Here is a 22,557-nt window from a genome sequence, read left to right as displayed (position 1 = left end):
CTTATCCCTCCCCCATCTGTGGGAAGCTGCCATTGTGCGCATGTCGCCGATGAGTCAATTTGTAGAGGCAGTGCACGCACGCACACACACACACACACACACATGCATCCTGTCTCCCACGAAGGCATCTGTTTCAGTCTGTCTCTCTGTGAGATGCAGCACCAACTGAGGAGCGAGGGGGAGATGAGCAGAGGGAGGGAGGAAGAAGGGAAGAGGGAGGGATAAGAAAGAGGAGGGAGACACAGCAGAGAGAAAGAGGAGAGAGGAGAAGCAGGACTGACATTAGAGAGAGAGAGAGTGAACAGAGGAGGGGGAGGATGATGCTGCAGCCGAGCATCTCTGCCTGACTTCTGCTGGAGTTTGGAGCTGGACATGACTGAGTTGGAGCATCCAAGTGTCTGAGCATCTCCAGTTTGTGCACGTGAGAGAGAGAGAGAGTGTGTGTGTTTGTGTGTGTGTGTGTTGATGTGTGTGTGAAGCCATGGCAAGCGCTCAGCCGGGGGTCCATGCATTGAAACTCCAGACCTCCTCTGTCTCTCACACACTGAGGAACGGAAGCAACTTCATTAAATGGGACGAGGTAAGGACACGGATTTTCCTCCAGTGAGCACAAGCCAAACATCTTTTATTATTTCATCTATCATTGATTTTGTTATTTTTTTGGAATCCATACATACATTTTGGCGACACGGTGAAATTGTCATCATCGTGCTTATTTGACTGGAGTCCAGTTGAATTTGGAGCGAGAGACGAAGAGGAGGAGGAAGAGGAGGAGGAGAGATTGTGCCATGTTGTCAGACGTGTTTACTATTCATCTGTTGATTGAGCTTTGTCAGTGAAGTACCTGTGGATCAGACGCCAGCAAGACAGCGGGCACAGAGGAGATGCATGTGTGTGTGTGTGTGTGTGTGTGTGTGTGTGTGTGTGTGTGTGTGTGTGTGAGTGAGTGTGTGTGTCATGAAACGCCATTGTGGTCAGTTTCCATATTGCCACCTGTTGGTGCAGAATCCAAATGCATTTTGTGTGTTTTTTCAAACGTCAAAGACACACACATCTCCTCCAGTTCCATACATGTGTCACATCCGATGCATAATTGTAGGTTATTGCCGAGTTCTGTGTGTGTGTGTGTACATGCACAGGCTGCATGTGTGTGTTGGTATGCCGAAGTACGGAGCCCTGACAATGAGAAACATGCTGTCCGGTTGCCATGGTAACTGGCATGGTTACCTCCACCTAAACAGATCTGATGTGTGCAAAAGAACAGATTTTTCTTTGGCTGTGTGTGTGTGTGTGTGTGTGTGTGTGGGGGATGTGTGTGTGTGTGTGTGTGTGTGTGTGTGTGTGTGTGTGTGTGTGTGTGTGTGTGTGTGTGTGTGTGTTTCATTCATTATTATAGTATTTAGCCATATAATGTCATGAATCATACTTACAGAGCAAAAGAATCTGACTACTGTTGAATTCAGTCAGCACGGTTCAAGCTAGTTTGTGTGTGTGTGTGTGTGTGTGTGTGTGTGTGTGTGTGTGTGTGTGTGTGTGTGTGTGTGTGTGTGTGTGTGTGTGTGTTCTGATATTTGAATGTCTACAGTGGAGCTGAGCTTTATGAAATATAGAATTGGTTGCCATGCCAACAAGTGACAACCAGGGATTGCGTTAACCAGGCTTTTATTCTGTGAATGTAGGTTGTTGTGACGCTGCCTCGACAAGTTGGTTAACTCGTGATTTATGCCCCTAATTTTTCACGTAAGACCATTGTCGCACGTTTAATGTAGCAGTGGTATTTGCATGTTGTCGTTTAAATTCTACTGGGAGTCAGGATAAGTACGACGTTAACGTTAGCCAAAGAAGATGCGCACATTTGCAGATGATTACTGAATGTACGTTTAAGCCCAGAGCGTTTCGAGAAAGGCTTATCCCCGTGTTCCCGTGTCGAGCCTGCAGTGCATCATGGGATACGCTGGTCAGAGGGAAGCAGCTCAGGCAACAGAATCTTTTTCAAACACAAAACAAATTCCAAAAAGGCACCGACTGTTTTCCCACAATAAACATTATAAAATGCTAAAGCTGGTCCAACAAATGTTCGTGTTTCCGTGACTGTTCATAAAACCGGCCCCTCCCCCCCGGGCCCCAAAGACTCCAAGGTTTCCTCCGTACTATCTGTCTCTCCATAATCACATTAATCCCAAAATTTTATTTCGACCCTTCATCTTGTGGCTCTGTGGGTTTTTGGCTCAACCTTAATTCTTTTAGTTTATATTGAACTCATTTGTCTTGAAGTTGTGCTTTATGAAATTGCTTCCATTTTTCTGTGTGGAGTCACTCCGCACAGAAAGGCCTGTAGCGAGCTGGTTCCAGTCCAACATCGGAGAACTATGAGTTCATCTATTATTTTCAGTCTCAATTGTTTTCTTTGACAATCAACTGATTGTTCAGCTCATAAAATGTCAAGAAGAGCGAGAAACAACATATTAACACGTAGAAATGGTATCAAAGATACTGAGTTTACTGTCATAGAGAAAACTATCAATCAATCCATCATTTCTCCAAATCTGATCCCTGGATACCTGAGGAAATACTGAAACCATCATGCGGTGGTCAGTTGGGGGGTTGTTTGTGGTTTGTGGTTTTTCACTGGTTCCACTTCTCTCTCCTCAGGATCTGTCCACGGTTACTCCGGTGACTCTGCACGTGGATCCTCATGGATTCTACCTCTACTGGACGGACCAAACCAAGGTGGACACAAACTCCAGCACTGTTCTGAATCACCTCTACATATCAATCTGCTGTTTGGTTTACTGGCGAGGAACCAGCTTCCCATTCGACTCAGATCTCAGTAGTCAACTCGTCATGAATAGAATCTAATTTAGAATAATGTCTCAGTCCAAAACTAATTACATGAATTTATTTATGCACCTTTTACCCAATTAACTGACACCTGAAGAGGGCAGCTTCTTATTCTAGGTAAATCTCCATTTTTAAATAACTCTGGAGGCCAAATTCCAATTTGAATCTCATTTAATCAACTATTAACATATTGTGAGAATATTCCAAAGACATCATCATTAATCAACAGTTCAACCAATGTTTCCAATCTCCAGGTAATAGCTTGCAACTGTTCTGTTAGCATCTGTAACTTAGGGCAGTCTTTCATTTAACCTTTATTTTAACGGTTTCCTTAGTAAAGGAAGTACTGCAGCTCGATCATTTCTTTTTTTTACAGCTTCTTTGTATTTGTCTTGATGTTTTTAATATTTTATGTAAAGCACTTGAAATTGTCTTGTTGTTGAAATGTCCAAGTCCATCTCAACATTGTTTAATTTTTTCTTACTTATTGTTTTATATGAGAATTTAACTGCAAACATTTACACGCATCTAGAATGTGTCTAATGACTTTGAATGGGGAGATGTCACAAACACACCAGCTCACTTTGCATCTTTCTCTGCAGGTGGGTTTAAATCCGTAGCTGGAAACAGGATGGAGCGTTTAGATAACAACTGACAGTGTGTGTGTGTGTGTGTGTGTGTGTGTGTGTGTGTGTGTGTGTGTGTGTGTGTGTGTGTGTGTGTGTGTGTGTGTGTGTGTGTGTGTGTGTGTGTGTGTGTGTTATTGTATTGTTGTTTCCATTAGGACACGGAGCTTCTGGACCTGACCCTCGTAAAAGATGTCAGAACGGGTCGAAGCACCAAAACACCCAAGGTACCGTCACCTCTGTGCACGTGCCCCCCCCGGTGTGTAAAGTCTGATATCTCCCTCCAGCAGTCACACTCCACTCAGAGACACTAATCTATTCGCCAGCTGCATCTCCGTGACCTCGTGACCTCTCACTGATGGCGGCTCCTCGTGTGCACACGAACTAACGTTTAGTTTTCACTGTTGTATTAGTTTGTTCTTGTTTTATCTCCTGTAGCAGGTGAAGGTCTTTTACGGTGGATTTGGCTTTTTAAAGCACTTTTTTTTATCTGTGCATATGTTTATTTTTCTGTGTTTCCAAATTAGTCAGCAGGTGTAATTATAGATTCAGTAAATAGATACACTGTCAATTTAGATTTTTCTGCCTGAATTCATATTTTCTGTTAAGACTAATGCCACTAAAACTAACCAGTAACAAGCTTCACATTGTTGGAACAGGATTCAAATATTTGAGGACTCAAACATTAAAATACAGGAGTAAAGCAATAATAATAAAGTAATAAAATGGTGCTGGTACGAGAATCTATAAAAGGCTTTTTAATGATGTTTTCAGGAGTAATTTCAAATCCCTCTACAGCTTCTTCAGTCAAGACACAAGATGTTACGTGCACCATTAGCAAGGTGAACAACATGTGGTATATTCATAAAGCTGATGATGCCTGAGTTCAAATGGACAAATCTATGGGACTGTCTTTATCAATATTATCAGTCAGGGTCTTCATATATTAATTTTTTAATAATTTAAACTCATTTTAAGCCGGGTTCACCCATTTCCCCCTCCACACGCTGCATGTTAGAAATACAACATGTGCACAAAGGATATAAACTTTTGATAAATGAGAAACAAGCGGTCCCCCTCTCCCCTCGTGCGCCTCCTCTCCGCGGGCCTCCAGCGCGGCTGCGTCTCCTGGCCGTCAGCTTTCGCTCTCTGTCGTCCAATAGGAGGCCAAGCTGCGGGAGCTGCTGGATGTGGGAAACCTGGTTGGCCGTCTGGAGAACCGCATGGTTACCGTGGTTACGGCTTCAGACCTTGTAAACGTCAACCAGCTCAACTTCATCGCTTCGCAGGAGGACGAGGCCAAGGTACGGAACTGATGATGATGATGATGATGATGATGATGATGATGATGATGATGATGATGATGATGATGATGATGATGATGATGATGATGATGATCTGATTTTGGCAGGTATGGTGCGAGGAGCTGTTTTCTCTGTCTTCCAATCTGCTCAGCCACAATCTGAATAGAGACCGCAGTCTGCTGAAAGCGTGAGTACACACACACACACACACACACACACACACACACACACACACACACACACACACACCACATGACATGAAGAATACATGTTTCCAGTTTCAATCCTTTATTCACCTAATATACGTCAATAAAACCGCATCCTAGTTTGAATCTCTTCCTGCAAACTGGTTCAAAAGTTTGATGACTCATCCTACACTCAGGGGTGATTACTAATTGTGCGTCTCTATTTAGAATGCACTGCCACATTTGGATCCATATATCTTTCTCACACAGTCACTTGAGATCTTTGGAGTTTGATCGAGGAAACAAGGATTTGTTGCCAGATTCGTCTCATTGTTTTTCACTTTGTGTTCCAGGTACGTCAGGTTGACTCTCCAGCCCAACGCAGAGGGGAGAATTCCTATCAAGAGGTAAGTAACTGGTTTCTATTCCCCTCCTCGTTTTCAATCAGCGGCTCTGTCTGAAAGTTAACTCTGAGCCACGTGTTACAGTAGATGGCCGAGGATGTGAGAAAATAGCCCAACGAAATCTGCAGAGACGCGCACAAACTTAAACTTTACTCTTTCCTGTCCCTCGCTTCCTAAAATAAACTTAATTCCATGTGCACTTGGGAAAGCAAAAAACAGGGACAGGATTCGCGAAGGTGCTTAATTCAGCACTGACCTGGTAATCAACCACTGCCGGAGCATGAGACGGATAATTCAGTTATGATGGAAAGCTGTTTCTTAGAGGGAAACCAGGAGCTGAATCAAGGTCAGTTGAAGTGCGTTAGAAGGGAAGGCACAGGATGGCACAGGATGCAGGGAGGATCTGACTGTTGCAAGGTCAAAGGTCAGGGTATGGGGGGACATTTGGGGGAATGGTTAATTGACTGGGGAGGTAATTTAAGAGGTAAAATTACCGGCCTGTGGCTGCATCCCTCCACCAACCAGTGCAGTTTCCGTCTGCATACATTTATTTCCCAGACTCATATGAGGTCGTTGTGACCTTTGACCTCTGAAAGCTTATCAGTTCATCTTTGAGTTCAAGTGACAACTGGTCAAATTTTGAAGAAATTCCCTAAGTCAGACTTGACATATATCTATTCAAAAGGCTAGAAACATATTTTGTGAGGCCACTGTGACCTTGACCTTTGACCCTTGAGCACCCAAATCTAATCAGTTAGTCTTTGAGGATTCCCTCGAGGTGTTCTCAAGGTCACACATTCACAAGGTTAAAAACAAGGGTTATGTGGGGTCACCGTGACCTTGACCTTCAAATTCTAATGAGGTCATTCTTGAATCCAAGTGCATGCTTGTGCCAGATGTGAAGAAATCCCCAGTGGCTGTTCCTGATATATCACATTCACACGAACATGAGGTCACCACGACCTTGTACCTTTGACCTTCACCCACTCAAATCGAATCAGCTCATGAAAACCTAATTCCCCCGTCCACCCTGTCTCTGCAGCAGAGGCATGAGAGCGCAGGTTTTGTGTTGGCGAGTGTGTGTGGCTCAGGACGAGCTGATGACGTTGTGGTGTCGTCGTCTGTTGCAGCATCGTGCGACTGTTTTCATCAGACAGAAAGAAAGTGGAGAACGCCTTGGAGAACTGCCGACTGCCCTGCGGACGGGTAAACACGTTGTTTTATCAGCAGCAGCAGTAAATAGTACACACACACGTCAGAATATGAAATGGATCCATGCTTTGAAAACCTTCCCTTTGGATAAACTCATATACGACACACTCACAGTCTTTTTCAACTTTATCCTTCTTATCTCCTTAATTTTCTATTTGCCATTCAGGCTTTTATCTGGTGTGTGTGTGTGTTTTATTTTTTTTGTTCCGAATGAGTCACGGTGCAACGAGGGGTGAAACCAGCTCAAATATCTGGGTCATCAATTTTTGAAGCAACCAGTTGAAAGCAGAAATGCAAAGACTTGAATCTTGCATCGAATATTCCTGTGAGCAAAGAAAGTTTTATTTTGACAGAGGAGATTTTTTTAGTTTTAAAACTTCTTTTTTTTTAACAGCAAGTGGGAGGAGGATAAAAGAGGAGATGCTGGATGCTGTGAGTTCAGAGGACGTCTCTGACACTGGCAGCTTCAGTTATTAACAGTTTTCTTTTTCTTTTTTATTCATGCACACGAACCAAACACTTCAAACTCATCTTCGTAATTGTGTTTTTCAAGATTTGATCTCTCTAGAGGCCAAAGTTTATATATTTGGAACGACCTCTAGAAATGATTTAAGGGAGAATTTAAGCCACTTAAAGGTGAGTAAAGTTGTAATATTTATAAGAATAAAGTTTGAATACTAGAAGAAAAAAGCTGCACATTTAACAACAAGAGAATAAAGCTGTAGATGGAAACTAAATTTTTTCATTAATACTTTTTAATGTTTTATTTATATTTGTATTCTCGTAATATTACTTTTTTTTCTCAGTCATACAAAAATTATGCATAAATGTTCCTTCTGCTGTTTTACATCTCGGACAGTTTGGTGAATTATCTTTTTGCAAGTGAAAAACAAGAAATTGTGAATAAACTGGAGATTTCCTCTTCTTCTTCCTTCTAAAAGAAAATGTCTCTCACAGATGTTTATCCAGGTGTTTTCATCTAAAAACCATCCCTGCATCTGAGTCGGGAGAGATGAATTACTTCCTTTAGACAATATACCATCAAATTCACGATATTTTCATTTAATTGTGATCGAGGGAATCAATAAATCCTTTAAATGTCTTTATTGATACATATGTCTTTATGTGTATTGGACAGGGGGAAAGCATCAAACTGGAGGACTTCACATTCGAGGTCTACAGGAGTTTTCTGGACAGTTTGTGTCCTCGTCCTGAACTCGGCAACATCTTCAAACTGCAGTGAGTGTTTTAATAAAAAGTCCTTCACCTGGTTCACGGCTTCACTCGCTGAACATCTGATGAACTCAAAGACTTATTACTGTTAAAGATTCTGCTCGGCACGGTTAGTTTTCTTCCTAAGTGTGTTGTTATTTGCTTCAGGCCACTTTCTTTGATATGTGAAGAATGATGAAGGAGGACGATTCCTCGCTGTCCCACTTGTGCACAGCGGAGGATTAAAGGGAGAAGCTGTTAGTGCGTTAAAGTGTTAATCAAAGTCTTGACTCTATTATGTTTAACAAATTCAAAGTCGGGCTGTTGATTAATTAATGCTTTATTTTTTAATTAATTAGTCGGACAAAAAGAGACAAATCGCTATCACGAGGTCTAACAGATTAATTTGTCGTATTCTACTTCATCATTTCTGTCTCAAAAACATTTTTTTAAAAGACGACGGTTGTTTTTACTGAAATTGATGAATCGACCGTCGACTAAGTGATTCATTGTTTCAGCTTTAATTTGAAAAGCTGAGTTTTTTGCACTGTGGTAATTAAATAAATTGATTAATGTTTTTTTATTTTCATTCGGAAAACAGCAGTTTTATGTTATTTGACTTCAAGCTACACTTTGCACTTTAAATTGCAGTTTGAAAATTAGTCGATGGTTCACTGACTACAGATAATTGTGCCGATTTAATTCCCACTTCTCACCAAATATATTCCGAAACCATTTTTCCCTTCCAGCACCGATACCAGTGCATTTAAAAAAACATCTAATGGTACTAACTTCGACTTGTCGGACTTTCCAGCATGAAAAATTACTAATTGCTGACATGTAAACCTTAAAATGTGAAGAGTTCTAAACAGAGTTTGGTGGATATGTTTCTTCTGGGTCAGGAAGCAGAGGATTATGGGTAATATCCAGCGTACGGTAGTGAACAGAATTAACCCCCACGTGTGCCTGCAGGGGGCGCTGTAGCTCAGTTAAAGTCACATAGTGATGCTTTAACAAATCAGGTCTGGACCCCTGAGCGTTTGATATGAGACACAAGCAGTTTTGCATTGTTGAATCCTCCCTCTGACCCTGACCTCTGACCCTGACCTCTGACCCTGACTCTGACCCTGACCTCTGACTCTGACCTCTGACCCTGACCTCTGACCCTGACCTCCTGCTCGGTCCTGCAGAGGGGGGGATGACGGCAGTTTGTCCGTCGATCAGATGACAGACTTCATCAACAACAAGCAAAGAGACCCGAGGCTGAACGAGATCCTCTACCCCCCGCTCCGTCCTGCGCAGACACACACTGTGATGGAGAGGTACCAACAAGACCAGGCTCAGCTGAAACAAGGTGCACGAACACACACACACACACACACACACACACACACACACACACACACACACACACACACACACACACACACACTAATGCTATTTTTCCAACCTATTCAGCTAAAATAAGAACTCAAGGTCGTCACGTCTGTGTCGGATCCTGACAGAAGCTTCTCTTTCAGGAATCTTTTCTTGTTTTTATTTAACTGTGATAAAATCATGCGAACTAGTAACAAAGATAATCATAGCTTTATATTATTATATTATAATAATTGTATGTTATAATCATTGGTAACTGGTAAACAACTGTAATTTCAAATAGAATACTTTCTATGATCTATGTATTCTCCACAATATGAACACAGTATTGTGTGTTGTTGGTGTGAAGAACGTGAAATAACCTGAATGAACAATTCATGTTGTGTAAGATGCAATAATTTTCACACACTGATTAATAATGATCAATAAAAGATATTAATATTTGTATTTTCTGCTTTTAATGGTTAAAAACTGTCATGATATTAAGTAAAAGTCCAAAGGGATGTTAAGGAATCATAAAAACTTTTGTCTCTGTGTGATGTTTTGTGTGATGTTTTGTGTGTCTGTTTTGCACAGGTGTGATTTCTCTGCAGGCCTTCTCCAGTTATCTGTCCTGCGATGACAACGGAGTCATTCCACCAGAGAAACTGGATCAGTCTGAAGACATGAGCTTCCCCCTGTCGCACTACTTCATCAACTCGTCGCACAACACATACCTGACAGGTACACACACACACACACACGCACACACACACACACACCACATCAACACAACTCTGATTCTGAGGAAACACACAAAAGAAGAACTTAACATGAATCCACAGTGTTGTTGATTTTCTTCACCACCGTTCACGAAACAAATACATTCACTGTCAGAGCAGACAAGCTGTTGGTATTTTAGCCTGTAAACACATTATTTTTGTGTGTCTGTGCGTGTCAGCGGGCCAGCTGGCGGGCAGCTCCTCCGTGGAGATGTACAGGCAGGTCCTCCTGGCCGGCTGCCGCTGCGTGGAGCTGGACGTGTGGAAGGGACGAACCGCTGAGGAGGAGCCGGTCATCACACACGGGTTCACCATGACGTCAGAAATCCCTTTTAAGGTGAACACAGACCGTTACCAGGTTCTGATCTGAGCTCCACCGAGGGTCACATGTCGTCCACTGGTCTGGTTAATGGTGGTGTTGTCTCTGATCCTCCAGGAGGTGATAGAAGCCATCGCAGAGTGCGCCTTCAAGACGTCACCTTTCCCCGTCATCCTCTCCTTTGAAAACCACGTTGACTCGTGAGCATCTCTGTCGTTAAACGATCTCTTCATTCATCAGTGTGAACGGATCCGATGGGAGATGTTGAACTGACTGTTTGTCCGTCTGTCAGTTTGAAGCAGCAGGCCAAGATGGCTGAGTACTGTCGGTCCATCTTCGGAGACAGGCTGTTGATCGACCCTCTGGACAAGTACCCTGTGAGGACACACACACACACACACACACACACACACACACACACACACACACACACACACACACACACACACACAAATATACAGTATATATGTGTATATATTAAACATTGCTGTATCTGCTGGACATTTGCAAGTTGAATAAAACTAATGTACCAAATGCTGCCATGTCCATTGTGTGTGTGTGTGTGCATTTGTGTAGCTGGAGTCTGGCCTCCCTCTGCCCAGTCCTCAGGAGCTCATGGGAAAAATTCTCATCAAAAACAAGAAATCGCACAAACCCCCCAACAACACGGACACCAAGAGACTGACGGACCAACCTGCCAATCAGAGCATCGAGCCTGCGTCTCCTAGCAACAACACGGGAGGTAAGACACAAAGACAAAGAGGACTTCTTTCTCTTTTTTTTTCAGTCTAGAAATCCATGTGAAATGTGTTCGGCTGCGACACTTTGTACCAAAACACAGAACAGACAATAAATAATTCTGCCTGCCTCAGACGAGGCTCCACATGGCTGCAGAGTGTCAACGCAGAAGAACGTTCGGCCTCCGAATTACAGAAAGATCGAGTTTTCCAAAGTGTTTACACGTGTAGTCGATGAGGAAGACAGATTACAGAGATTATACAGATACAGGAAATTGAGATTATTTGATATAAACAAGACCGAAAGAAAAGAGGAGCTGCAGCAACGGACAGTTTGAGGAAAGTGATGTTTTCTGAACATTAGAGCATCAAAACCTTTTCAAACACGCAAATATAATTTTAGAAGAATGTCCACGCACAAGTTCATGCTCCCATAAACTTGTTTTACCGCCCAGGTGGCGTTTCTTGTTACGCACCTGGGAGGTAAAATAAATAAGTTTCTGGAAGCATCATCACTTCTCATCTTCTGATTTCCGTCTCCTCCGTCCACCACCTCTTGTTTATCTAGTTTGAATGTGTGTGTGTGTGTGTGTGTGTGTGTGTGCATCCTGACTTCGGCCGCGGTGTCAGATCTGCTCACGCTGGATTTTGCTGTGCCGTCGTCTGCCCCCTCATCGGGGACGTGTCAGTAATGAGCAGGACATCCCAGAAGAGGTTGACAGCTAAGAACAGCAATTACACGGCAGTGCAGGGGGAAATTAGAGAATCCTTATTGACATGCCTGACGTGCAAATCCTGGAAAACAGGTCTGGGACTCAGAGCCTGGCCTCAAACACAAAGATCAGACTGGCAGCTGCTCTGACGTGCACACGCACACACACACAGACTGTGGATCCCTGAGTGGGCTGAATAATCACCTGCAGAGAAGTTAAAGCAGCGGCTTGTTTACAAAAACCACAGGTTTCTGCTCGCTGAATAACAACTGCTGCACAAATGTGAGTCTGTGTCGTGTTACTCAGGTTTAGATTTCACTGGTCGACAGTTCCATGCATTTCTAGAGCACATTTCCTGAAAGTAAATGTAAATAAAAAAGGTTTTACTTGCATTTAAATTTACTAAAGTGTTTTATTTGCAGAAAACTGTTTCAGTTTATATTAATTTCTTTGAGATATTTGGTGAATGAGGCTCATTGACTCTTCTCCGAGTGTTTTTTGTTTCTGGTCTTTGACATTTTGCTGGGAATCAGATGAGGCGATGAAGAGTCGAGCAGGATGAAGACGTGTGTAACTTTAATTTTAACAGAGATGGAGGCTGAGAGTGAGGAAGACGATGATGACGAAGATGATGAGGGTAAAAAGGTCAGTGGTGACATCACACGGAGCCGGGGGGTTGTGGCCGCACTCTCACCGCTCGTCGCCATTTGTTGACGTTTGTCTATGACGTTTATTTTCATTGTTTGTTCTTCACGCCATCGTCGATCTTGTTATTTACTCTGAATGTTGTCGTTGTTGTCACATGAGTTTTATTTTTGCTGTTACCTCTGCAGTGTTGTCATTGTTGTTGTTTGTTATTAATGTGAACTGTTCTGCTTTGTTGTCTTTTTCTTTAGTGATCGTCATGACTACAGCTTGAGTCACTGGGTTTTTATTAAGTTCATCTTTACAATATAAATACAGTGGGAGGTTTGGAGGAGGAGAAAACATCTGGTAAAAACCCAACCAGTTAATGAAAGTGTGTCAACGCACATAAAGAAGAACAAGGAAACATAAACAGATATCGAACAGACAACTTCAAATTAAATCAAACTGCATCTTTTGTCTAAATGCATGAATTGTTCTGAGGGACATTTTCTCACAATGTTAAAGAAAGTGAAAAAATAAGATACTGGATCTGCACCAAAAGTTAATGGGTTACTTCTTGGGTCAAACCCAACCACAACATTTAATGGACATTGATTTTAGCATTTTTGAGGAATCCGGCTGATAGTCAGACAGAAGAGAATGAATTATAATAACTAATAAATAATTATAAAGAAACTGAACAGGAACCTCTGATGTGAGAGTCGGTTAGAGCGTGTTTGTGTTCACAGGTGTGTGTGTGTGTGTGTGTGTGTGTGTGTGTGTGTGTGTGTGTGTGTGTGTGTGTGTGTGTGTGTGTGTGTGTGTGTGTGTGTGTGTGTGTGTGTGTGTGTCTTGTTAGAACTGGGTTGCTGTGTACTCATCTGTTTTACTATTTCATGTTTGTGCTGAAAACTCTTGGCTTCAATACGTTGGATTTCAGGCCCAAGACAATGAAACATGTTCGTCTGGTGAATCTTCTGTGACTCAAACGTTCACCCAGTTCATTTCGATGTGGAAACGATGCGTCCGTGACTCCATGACACGCTGACCGTGAAGGAATCTCTGAGCTCAGACTTCATTCCTGCCGTCGTCTATTTCAGGGCTCAGCAGAGCGCGAGGCAGTGGCCACGGAGGAAATGTCAACTCTGGTAAACTATGTCCAGCCGACCAAGTTCAACTCCTTCGAAGCATCCAAGAGTAAGTGAAGCAGATCAGAACCCGACACGTTGACACACGGATGCACAGCCTCAGTGCTCCATTGCTTTCCTCGCTGCGTCTGTTTCCTTTTCCCTGCAAACAGGTTCTTGTTGTAGCGGCAGCAGATCCCTCGTCGTCATGTCCGGCCTCAGCTCCGTCTGTGCAGGCCTCCACATTTCATCTTCAGGATAATAATGAAGAGCTGTAATGATAGAGCTGAAAAGATGATGAGAAAAAATGTTTGGACATGTTGTAGCACGAGGCGCAGAGAGTTTGAAAATGAGGAAATTATCTGAACGGGAGAAATTAATGTCTCGAGTAGGAGCAGGAGTCATGTCGTAACAGAAATAATTACTCAGAAATGTGTGTGTGTGTGTGTGTCTGTTTGTGTGTGTGTGTGTGTGTGTGTGTGTGTGTGTGTGTGTGTGTATCTGTGTGTGCAGAGGCAGCCCGCTGTTACCACATGTCGTCTTTTGTGGAGACCAAAGCTTTGGAGCATCTCACAAAGTCACCAGTGGAGTTTGTGGAGTATCCTTGGCAACGGTTACCACAGCTACTCCATCCCATGGCAACTGCCTCCATACTTTCTCTTCTTTTCTGCCTTTTGATGTTTTCTTCTGCCCAAACCTTCGGAAATCTCAGTCACTAAGCAACTTCCAGTATGAATTTTAATTCACGTAACAGCATCGTTATCTCTGAAACCCTCTAGTGTGAAGCGGTTTAACACATCTACACACAAATAAGCACATGTTCCCTGACATAAAATGATGTTCTTATAATGAGTGACTGGAAATGTTTGAACTAACCCAAACCAAATGTCCTTAACTTTATACTAACCAGATATAATAAATCGCAGCTCAGTCGCATTTACCCCAAAGGAACCAGAGTGGACTCGTCCAACTTTATGCCTCAGCTCTTCTGGAACGCTGGATGTCAACTGGTGGCGCTCAACTACCAAACCATCGGTAAAACACTGCAGGAGTCTTTCCTGCTGAAATGTGCTTTTAATACAAAACAATTAAAATGTCCTGGATAATTCAATTAACATTAATATTTCTAATATTCTCGTGCTTTCTCTTCCAGATTTGTCCACGCAGCTGAACCTCTTCATGTTCGAGTACAACGGGCGCAGCGGCTACAGACTGAAGCCGGAGTTCATGAGACGGCCGGACAAACACTTTGACCCCTTCACAGAAAACACGGTGGACGGCATCGTGGCCAACACGCTCTCTGTGAAGGTACAAGAGCAGCAGAGCCCTGTTGTCAGAGCCCTGTTGTCAGAGCCCTGCACGTTAATATGAGATAATCCAGTATTCGTTCCACTGTGGGTGAATATGCCTGAAAACATCAATTTAAAAAGTTAGAAATCAGTAAACACACAATATAAACAGGAGGAAATGTAAGAAATAGAAACAATTTATATGTAAACAGTGTAAAAACTGTGAACCGTCCCTATTGTAGTGAATATGTGTGTATTTGAACTTTGTCTTCGTCCACGTCTCTGCTTGTCCTGTAGGTGATCTCAGGCCAGTTCCTGACGGAGCGGCGGGTGGGTGTGTACGTGGAGGTGGAGATGTTCGGACTTCCCGCCGACACCAGGAGGAAGGCGCTGAAGACCAAAACCTCCCAGAACAACAACGCCATCAACCCGGTGTGGGACGAGGAGCCGATCGTCTTCAAGAAGGTGACACGGGGAAACGCGAGGGAGGAAACAAGTAGAGACACAAATCTAATCTGTGTTTTAACTTTGTGACCTCAACTCGCTCACAGGTGATTCTTCCCACTCTGGCCTCGCTGAGAATCGCTGCTTTTGAGGAGGGAGGAAAGTTTATCGGTCATCGGATTATTCCAGCGTCGGCGATTAGACCAGGTACTTTAGTTTATTTGATCCCAATCTTTTAAGTGCTTTAAATTTGAATAATAACAATAAACCCTATTTCCATAGCACCTTTCAAAAAATAAATGATAGCAACTCATAGAAAAGTGCAGAAGACAGTTCTTTTCACCTCTGTCCATTTGTTTATTGGTTGGTTTGTTGGTTTGTTGGTTTGAAAGCAAGATTACAAAAATAAGGATTTAAATCAGGTCAGCGAAGAACTCGTTAAATATTTTGGTCTGGATCCAGATCAGGGGACAGATCCAGGATTTAATTCTTCCACTTTCTCTCACAATGTGAAAAAGGATGTTTTGCATTTTCATTTATTTCCCTAGAAACTATTCAAACTTTCCCACTGAGACAAACTATCATTGCATGACGTCAAAAAGTAGAACAGAGATGAACAATAGATTTTTTTCTTTCATAAAAAAAACGTTCCTCATTATTACTTTAATCCCTGAACTTGAAAGATGAACATGTTCGTGTTTCTTTTCCGGCGTCGACTGATGAATCCGTCACATTATTCAGTGAATCACCGTCTTTCCTCCGCTCACCTCCGGGGAGACGCCTCCTGTCTCCCACCGACGTGAGAAACCCATTTCACACAGCTTGCTGACACACTGCTGCTTTCAAGAAATGTCATTCACCACTTTGAATGGAATAACTGGTAATTACATGATGTTCTTGAGAGATGTTTGCTGTGAACCGCCTCCTCCTCCTCTCCTGTCATTTTCCTGAAGGTCACTGTTGACCCTGAGTAATTCAAACGAAGGTCACGTCCGGACTGTGTTCATGTTTCTTTCAGGTTATCGTTACATCGGCTTGAGGAACGAGAAGAGTCAGTCTCTGATTCTACCGGCTGTGTTCGTCTACATCGAAGTCAAAGACTACGTCCCAGACACTTTTGCAGGTACGAATGTTGGTCCAAAAAAAAACTCTCCAGGATATTTTGGCTTCATTTCTGGATTGTTGGAGGAATTTTGTATGTACGTGTGTTTTTTCATATTTCTTGTCCAGATGTGATCGAGGCTCTGTCCAACCCCATCCGATACGTCAACCTCCTGGAGCAGAGGTCCAAGCAGCTGGCGGCTCTGACGCTGGAGGACGAGGAGGAGGACACACAGACCGAGGTCACCACTGGTTCTATTGGTTCTACTGGTTCTACTGGTTCTGCTGTTTCTGCTGTTTCTGCTGTTTCTGCTGTTTCTCGACTCTGTGTTAAAGCTCCAGTGTGTAAGATTTAAGTGAAAGGGATCTAGGCAGTAATTGAATATAAAATAATCCTAGTGATGTTTTCGCTAGTGTGTTTCATCTAAATTGTACAAATTGTTGTTTTCTTTACCCTAGAATGGGCCCTTTATATTTAAATACTTTATATTTAAATACTTTATATTTACATCAGGTCCTCTCTATGGAGGCAGCCATGTTTTTTACAGTAGCTCAAACTGGACAAACTAAACCTTTTGAGTTTCTATGACAACTGAAGCTACCACAGGTTGTCTCTCATGTTGGGAGGGGGAGGGTGAGGGGAGGGGTGTTCAGCTGCAACATGCAACTCCACCACTAGATGTCACTACATTCTACACACTGAACCTTTAAAATCAGAACATGTGGTTATAATGTTTACGTTGGTCTCGTTCATCAGGACGAAGCTGACGCCTGCACCGAGCGAAAAAACGATTTGAAATCAGCTCCACTGGAAAATGGACTCAGCCCCGCCTCTGGTCCTGCTGGACACACCCCCGTTGCCATGACGCCCAAAGCTTCCTCAGCACATCAGCAAGCAGCTACTTCGGGTAGCATCCACGTGTTCGAACACGGACACTTACATGAAGTGAATTCATAGATTACTGAAGTTAAGTCTGAAAGTTTTTGACTTTTAATGTTTTATTCCTCTCTGTATTTCAGATGCAGCAAAACCAGCAGCCAAGAGTGAAGACCTGGTTTCCAGTGTTTTGATAGGTCAGCAATTAGCATTATGCTTTTTATTAATTTACTTATATGAAGTTGATCAATCGGTTATTCCTGGAATATTGAACACTGTTTTAAATGATGTTATAAAATCATTAGAATCAGAAATGCATTTATTGCCAGGTAGGCTTTCAACAACGTAAAACTTAATAATGTAAGAATAAACGACATTAATAAACCTCTCGGTTACAGAAGTAATGAAAAAACTCCAGTGGAAGACGCCAGTTTAAAGTAATTCTAAAAATACTAGTCTATTAATATTCTGTTTGCACACTTGTGGTTGCAGACGTCCCAGTGTGCACCGTCGACAGTCTGCAGCAGTCCAAAGTTTATCAGAAGGAGCAGAGACGTCAGTTTAAAGAGCTGAAGGAGTTGGTGAGGAGACACCAGAAGAAAACGTCCGAGCTGCTGCGAGAGTTCAACAACAAGTACAAGAAAACAGCCCGACAGTGCAGCAAGAGCCGGTGCGTCGCCGTTTCACTTTGAAACTCACAGGGACACATCCAATGTCATTGTGTGATTTCAATTCAGGAGGAGATCCGTACTTTTCCCTGTGTGTCATTGGGTGTTTCTGTATTCATCAGGGGTTCGGGTTCGGACAGCGAGAAAGACGAGCGTCTGCAGCAGCTGAGAGACGAGCAGCAGCAGCAGCTTCTGGCTCTGAGGCAGGAACAGTACTACAGTCAGAAGTACCTGCAGAGGGAACACATCAAAACGGTAACGTCTCAGTAAAGCATCCGTGTGACCACCCGCCCTGACCGCAGCTCATTGGTTTCTCCCTAATCACTAATCAACAGATTATAACAAATAACTTAACCTGTTACCACAAGAACAAGGTGCAGCAAATAAACTCTCTTCAACCCTCTTGATTACAGTCAAATCCCTGCTCTCTTTTGAAAGATAACTTTAGTATTTAGTAGTAACACACGTTTTTCTCTGCATATAAAAGTCTGACTGTTTGTGTTTCCTCCAGCTGACGGAGCGACTCAGCAGTTTGGCCGAGGAGAGTCACAACGGCCAGATGAAGAAACTCAAAGACATCTGTGACAAGTAAGAAAAACGTCTGTGACTGAAGTTTGTGGGGAATCACAAAAATATCACTTTACACTTCTGCTGCATAATAATTCAAAGTGAAATCCCAAACAATACTGTACTTTTAACTTGACTTAAATACTTTTAAGATTAATAAAATATGATCAGTGTACAACAAACATTTCAGATGATTTGAGTGTTTAGAATTATCAATGATTCATAAGATGTTGTTATAAAACCCTTATGACAAAGAAACGTTATCAAGCTTTGATATTTCACAGTTTATTATAAATAAGTAAATCTTAATAAAGGAAAACAAACCTACAACCAAATACATATAACTTGAATGAATCTTTTCTATATTGTTCAGTTCCGGCAACTTTATATTTAACTTGATCGCGGGTCGTTCTCCTCCATCTTGAGCTGTAACGTTTCTCCTGCTGCTTCAGGGAGAAAAAGGAGCTGAAGCGACAGATGGATCGAAGGAGAACAGAGAAGATCAACCAGGCGAAGACCAAAGAGAAACATCTGGCCGAGGAGTACGATCCATAAACACACAGATATTTATCCACCTTCACCCCCGACTCCAGAATCTACTTCACAGATTCATGCAGCTGCTTTAATCAGATTCAGTCGAATCTTAACGGAGCTGCACTCTTCTGTCTGTTTTCCCAGGGAGAAGATGGAGATCAATAAGTCCTACGTCAATGAAGTCGTCCAGAACATAAAGCGGGTGAGCGGAGGGGGATGGATCTGGGTTAAACTAATTCTTTATGGGCTTTTATTCTATACACTGAAAACCACAGAGGCCTAATTAAGATTTTATGGATATAACCCCATCTCCCTGTCTCCCTGTAGCTGCGTCTCTCTGCAACGATAAAATGTTTCATGTACGGAGGAGAATTAGAGTCTAGAGGCAAACGGGGGAAAAGAGAGGATGTTTATTTTCTGCAAGCTGAGAATTAAGTAGAAATGTCAAATCCAACTAAATCAGAGGAAGAAACGATTTTGACTTTTGGCTAAAGTCAAAATTTCCGAGAATAAATTTGACATTGAAGGAAAATGGATAAAGTCGAAATGTACAGATTAAAGTCTTCAAGTCATATTTGTAAACATTAGTATTTAATATATTCTTAAAAGTTCAACTATAATCTTGAAATTTCCTATTTATTATTGACATTTTGATTTTATTCTCAAAATGCAAAATCCGATCAGTAGTGGTCCTGATAGTTTTCCGTCCTCCTCTTCTGTCTCCAGCTGGAGGAGACTCAGACCAAGCGTCACGATCAGCTGGTGGAGCAACACAACGAGCTGCTGCAGGAGATTCAAGACCTCAAACCCAAGGTACAACACACACGGAAGTCCTGTGTCTAACTTCCCATCATTCCCTGCTTCTGAAGTTTACTTCTCGTCCTGAACCACCTACTGCTCTGAATAGTTCACGCTTTAATTCCATTACACAGCAAGAAACGTCTTCTGCACGCGGCTGTGAGCTGCTGCTGCTGCTGCTGCTGCTGCTGTTTGTGGCTCCACACCCACACAGCTCAGCATCAGACGTCAGCGCGCTGGAATGATGTAACGCCCCCTGGCTGCCACACCGGAGCCTCTCTTATTCTTCCTCCTGTATTTAGCACCGTCCTCTCGTCTCTCTCTCTCCTCCAGCTGCAGGGCAACGTGGAGTCGGAGTTCCAGGAGAAGTTCCAGCGTTTGCCGGGAGAGATTCGAGACTTCCTGCAGGACAGGAAGACGGAGGTCAGAGGTCACAGCAAGTCCCGGCCGTCGACCCCTCACGAAGGTCTGTCAGAGGAGGACTGAAGAGGAGGGAGGGAACGTGAGGAGTGGATGACCAGAGGGAGGGAGGGAGGAAACAGAAGAGGAGGAATCCAGATGAAAAAGACTGTTACTTTTCTTTTTCATGGAAGAATGCTTCGACGTTATTTTATTTCCATCCTCGCATGCACTCGGTCTGCTTCTAATCAGAATCCATTTAGTCTTATTTTGATAGACAACTGAAATCCAATGGTTTGTACTGCATGACAACCATATCTATCTATCTATCTATCTATCTATCTATCTATCTATCTATTTATCTATCTATCTATCTATCTATCTATCTATCTATCTATCTATCTATCTATCTATCTATCTATCTATCTATCTATCTATCTATCTATCTATCTATCTATCTATCTATCTATCTATCTATCTATCTATCTATCTATCTATCTATCTATCTATCTATCTATCTATCTATCTATCTATCTATCTATCTATCTATCTATCTATCTATCTATCTATCTATCTATCTTTCTGTGTCTATCTATCTATCTATCTATCTATCTATCTATCTATCTATCTATCTATCTATCTATCTATCTATCTTTCTGTTCTGTCTATCTATCTATCTATCTATCTATCTATCTATCTATCTATCTATCTATCTATCTATCTATCTATCTATCTATCTATCTATCTATCTATCTATCTATCTCTCTCTCTATCTATCTCTCTATCTATCTATCTATCTATCTATCTATCTATCTTTCTATCTTTCTGTGTCTGTCTATCTACCTACATTCTAGGATCAGTGAGCAAACATCCTTCCTGTCTCCCTCTTTTTTTGTTTACATATAAAAACATGTTAAATAATCGCTACATAATCCAAACTACACGTTTTATCTTATTATTAGTCACTAATAAGACGTGGTCGTCATGGCAACCTGTTCTACAATCGTCTAAATCAGTAGCACGGCTGTATTCTATTGTTATTATTATTTATTTATTTATTTAGGATTATTAGCAATGTTCTCACACATTTTTTCTATTTGGAAGCCGCCCAGCACAACCACAGTCTGATGGAGCCGTGGTTTTGCTCAACGGCACCTCGGCAGCGGTAGTGAGGGAGGAGCACGCGCTGCTCGTTCATTCATCACATCTCTCTCATTCAAAACTGAGAAAATAAGGTTCAATTTCAAATATTGTTGCACGTAAATAATATGGATACTTTATACTGTTAATTGTATGAGAGATATTAGAAATTATGCACATTTTATGATAACAATACTCCACCACACACACACACACAGTGTTTTTCAATGGAGATTTTTATATGTATTTGTTTATTTTATTTTCATGGTTTCATGCTGCATCAATAAATCTAATGTCATGTAATATTTCAAAACGACATTATCCAGACCTGTACTTATTTTTTTCTGTATTTTGATTTTTTTTGTACTCTACCTTGGGTTTGATTATTCATTCACATCCACATAATGAGTCATATTCACAATAATTATGTGTTGGATGGAGGAAAAAATCTGAATGAGTTTAATGTGATGAAGTCTGTTATTTACCAGATTTAAAAGATTTTACAAGATTCATTTTTCAAGATTTCTGGTCAAATACCCCCAGGATCATTTATTATGTCCTCGCTAGTTTGATTATGCACTTTATTTATTTATTGATGAGATTTGATAAGAACAATGATCTCAATGGCAGATTCTGTTAAGTTATTGAAATTATATATATATATCTCTATTTATCATAGCATGCCAGTTAGACTTTTATGGATTAATGCATCATCAGACTTTTACTTCCATTATGTTTAGGGGAAATTTGAGGATTTGCACAGATTTCATGACTAAATATTTTTGTTTCTTTTTGCATATTAATACATTTTTTTATTTCTTTTCCAACCAGTAGCAGCAACATCCCAAACGTTCCCTCGGACTCTTGGCTCTCACACGTGTTCGATGTGAAGCAGCCTCTGCATGATTTATTCATTTTGATGTGAAAGGTGTTTCTACACATAATTATCTCTCCGGTGGATGTTTGTTTATTTATTGTTATATTGATGATCACTAAGCAACGAGAGCATCATTTATAAAACTGTTTCAGAATGAAATGAGTCGGCTTTTTTTGTAAGAAACTGTCAAATGGATTGAACGGAGCTCGTCCCTCTTTGTACGGTGATCTTCCAGAAAGTTACTTGTTGGAACTTTTTCCATGTTTTTGTTTTTCCGTCTGGACTCAAACACCTAAAGCTCGAGCTGCGTTCAACAATGTTTTTTCAGAGAACCTTATTTATCAGGACCTGACCTTGTATAAAAAGTTATCTTACACCACAACACATAGTCTCAGCTGTAAAACTCTTGATATTAACG

At 41.8% G+C, this 22,557-nt stretch overlaps 1 protein-coding gene across 1 annotated transcript; it reads left to right on the top strand.

Annotated features, from left to right (window-relative positions):
- Positions 1-220: 220 nt before the first annotated feature.
- Positions 221-20,544, top strand: LOC118119037 (1-phosphatidylinositol 4,5-bisphosphate phosphodiesterase beta-1-like). Its single transcript, XM_035172693.2, has 32 exons — positions 221-580; positions 2,653-2,730; positions 3,626-3,694; positions 4,631-4,771; positions 4,879-4,958; positions 5,310-5,363; positions 6,491-6,566; positions 7,711-7,811; positions 8,975-9,138; positions 9,738-9,884; positions 10,102-10,259; positions 10,359-10,441; positions 10,534-10,618; positions 10,818-10,983; positions 12,281-12,336; positions 13,419-13,515; positions 13,959-14,043; positions 14,356-14,480; positions 14,599-14,753; positions 15,032-15,199; positions 15,286-15,385; positions 16,197-16,301; positions 16,409-16,521; positions 17,037-17,187; positions 17,300-17,353; positions 17,649-17,826; positions 17,947-18,079; positions 18,336-18,412; positions 18,844-18,933; positions 19,070-19,127; positions 19,652-19,738; positions 20,057-20,544. Exons 1-32 carry the CDS (start codon positions 482-484, stop codon positions 20,207-20,209), a joined length of 3,486 nt encoding a protein of 1,161 aa, XP_035028584.2. The 5' UTR covers positions 221-481; the 3' UTR covers positions 20,210-20,544.
- The last annotated feature ends 2,013 nt before the right edge of the window (positions 20,545-22,557 follow it).

Source organism: Hippoglossus stenolepis, chromosome 12 (genome assembly GCF_022539355.2).
Source record: "Hippoglossus stenolepis isolate QCI-W04-F060 chromosome 12, HSTE1.2, whole genome shotgun sequence".
In the NCBI taxonomy this organism is placed as follows: domain Eukaryota; kingdom Metazoa; phylum Chordata; class Actinopteri; order Pleuronectiformes; family Pleuronectidae; genus Hippoglossus; species Hippoglossus stenolepis.
This window is presented reverse-complemented; position numbering and strand designations above follow the sequence as displayed.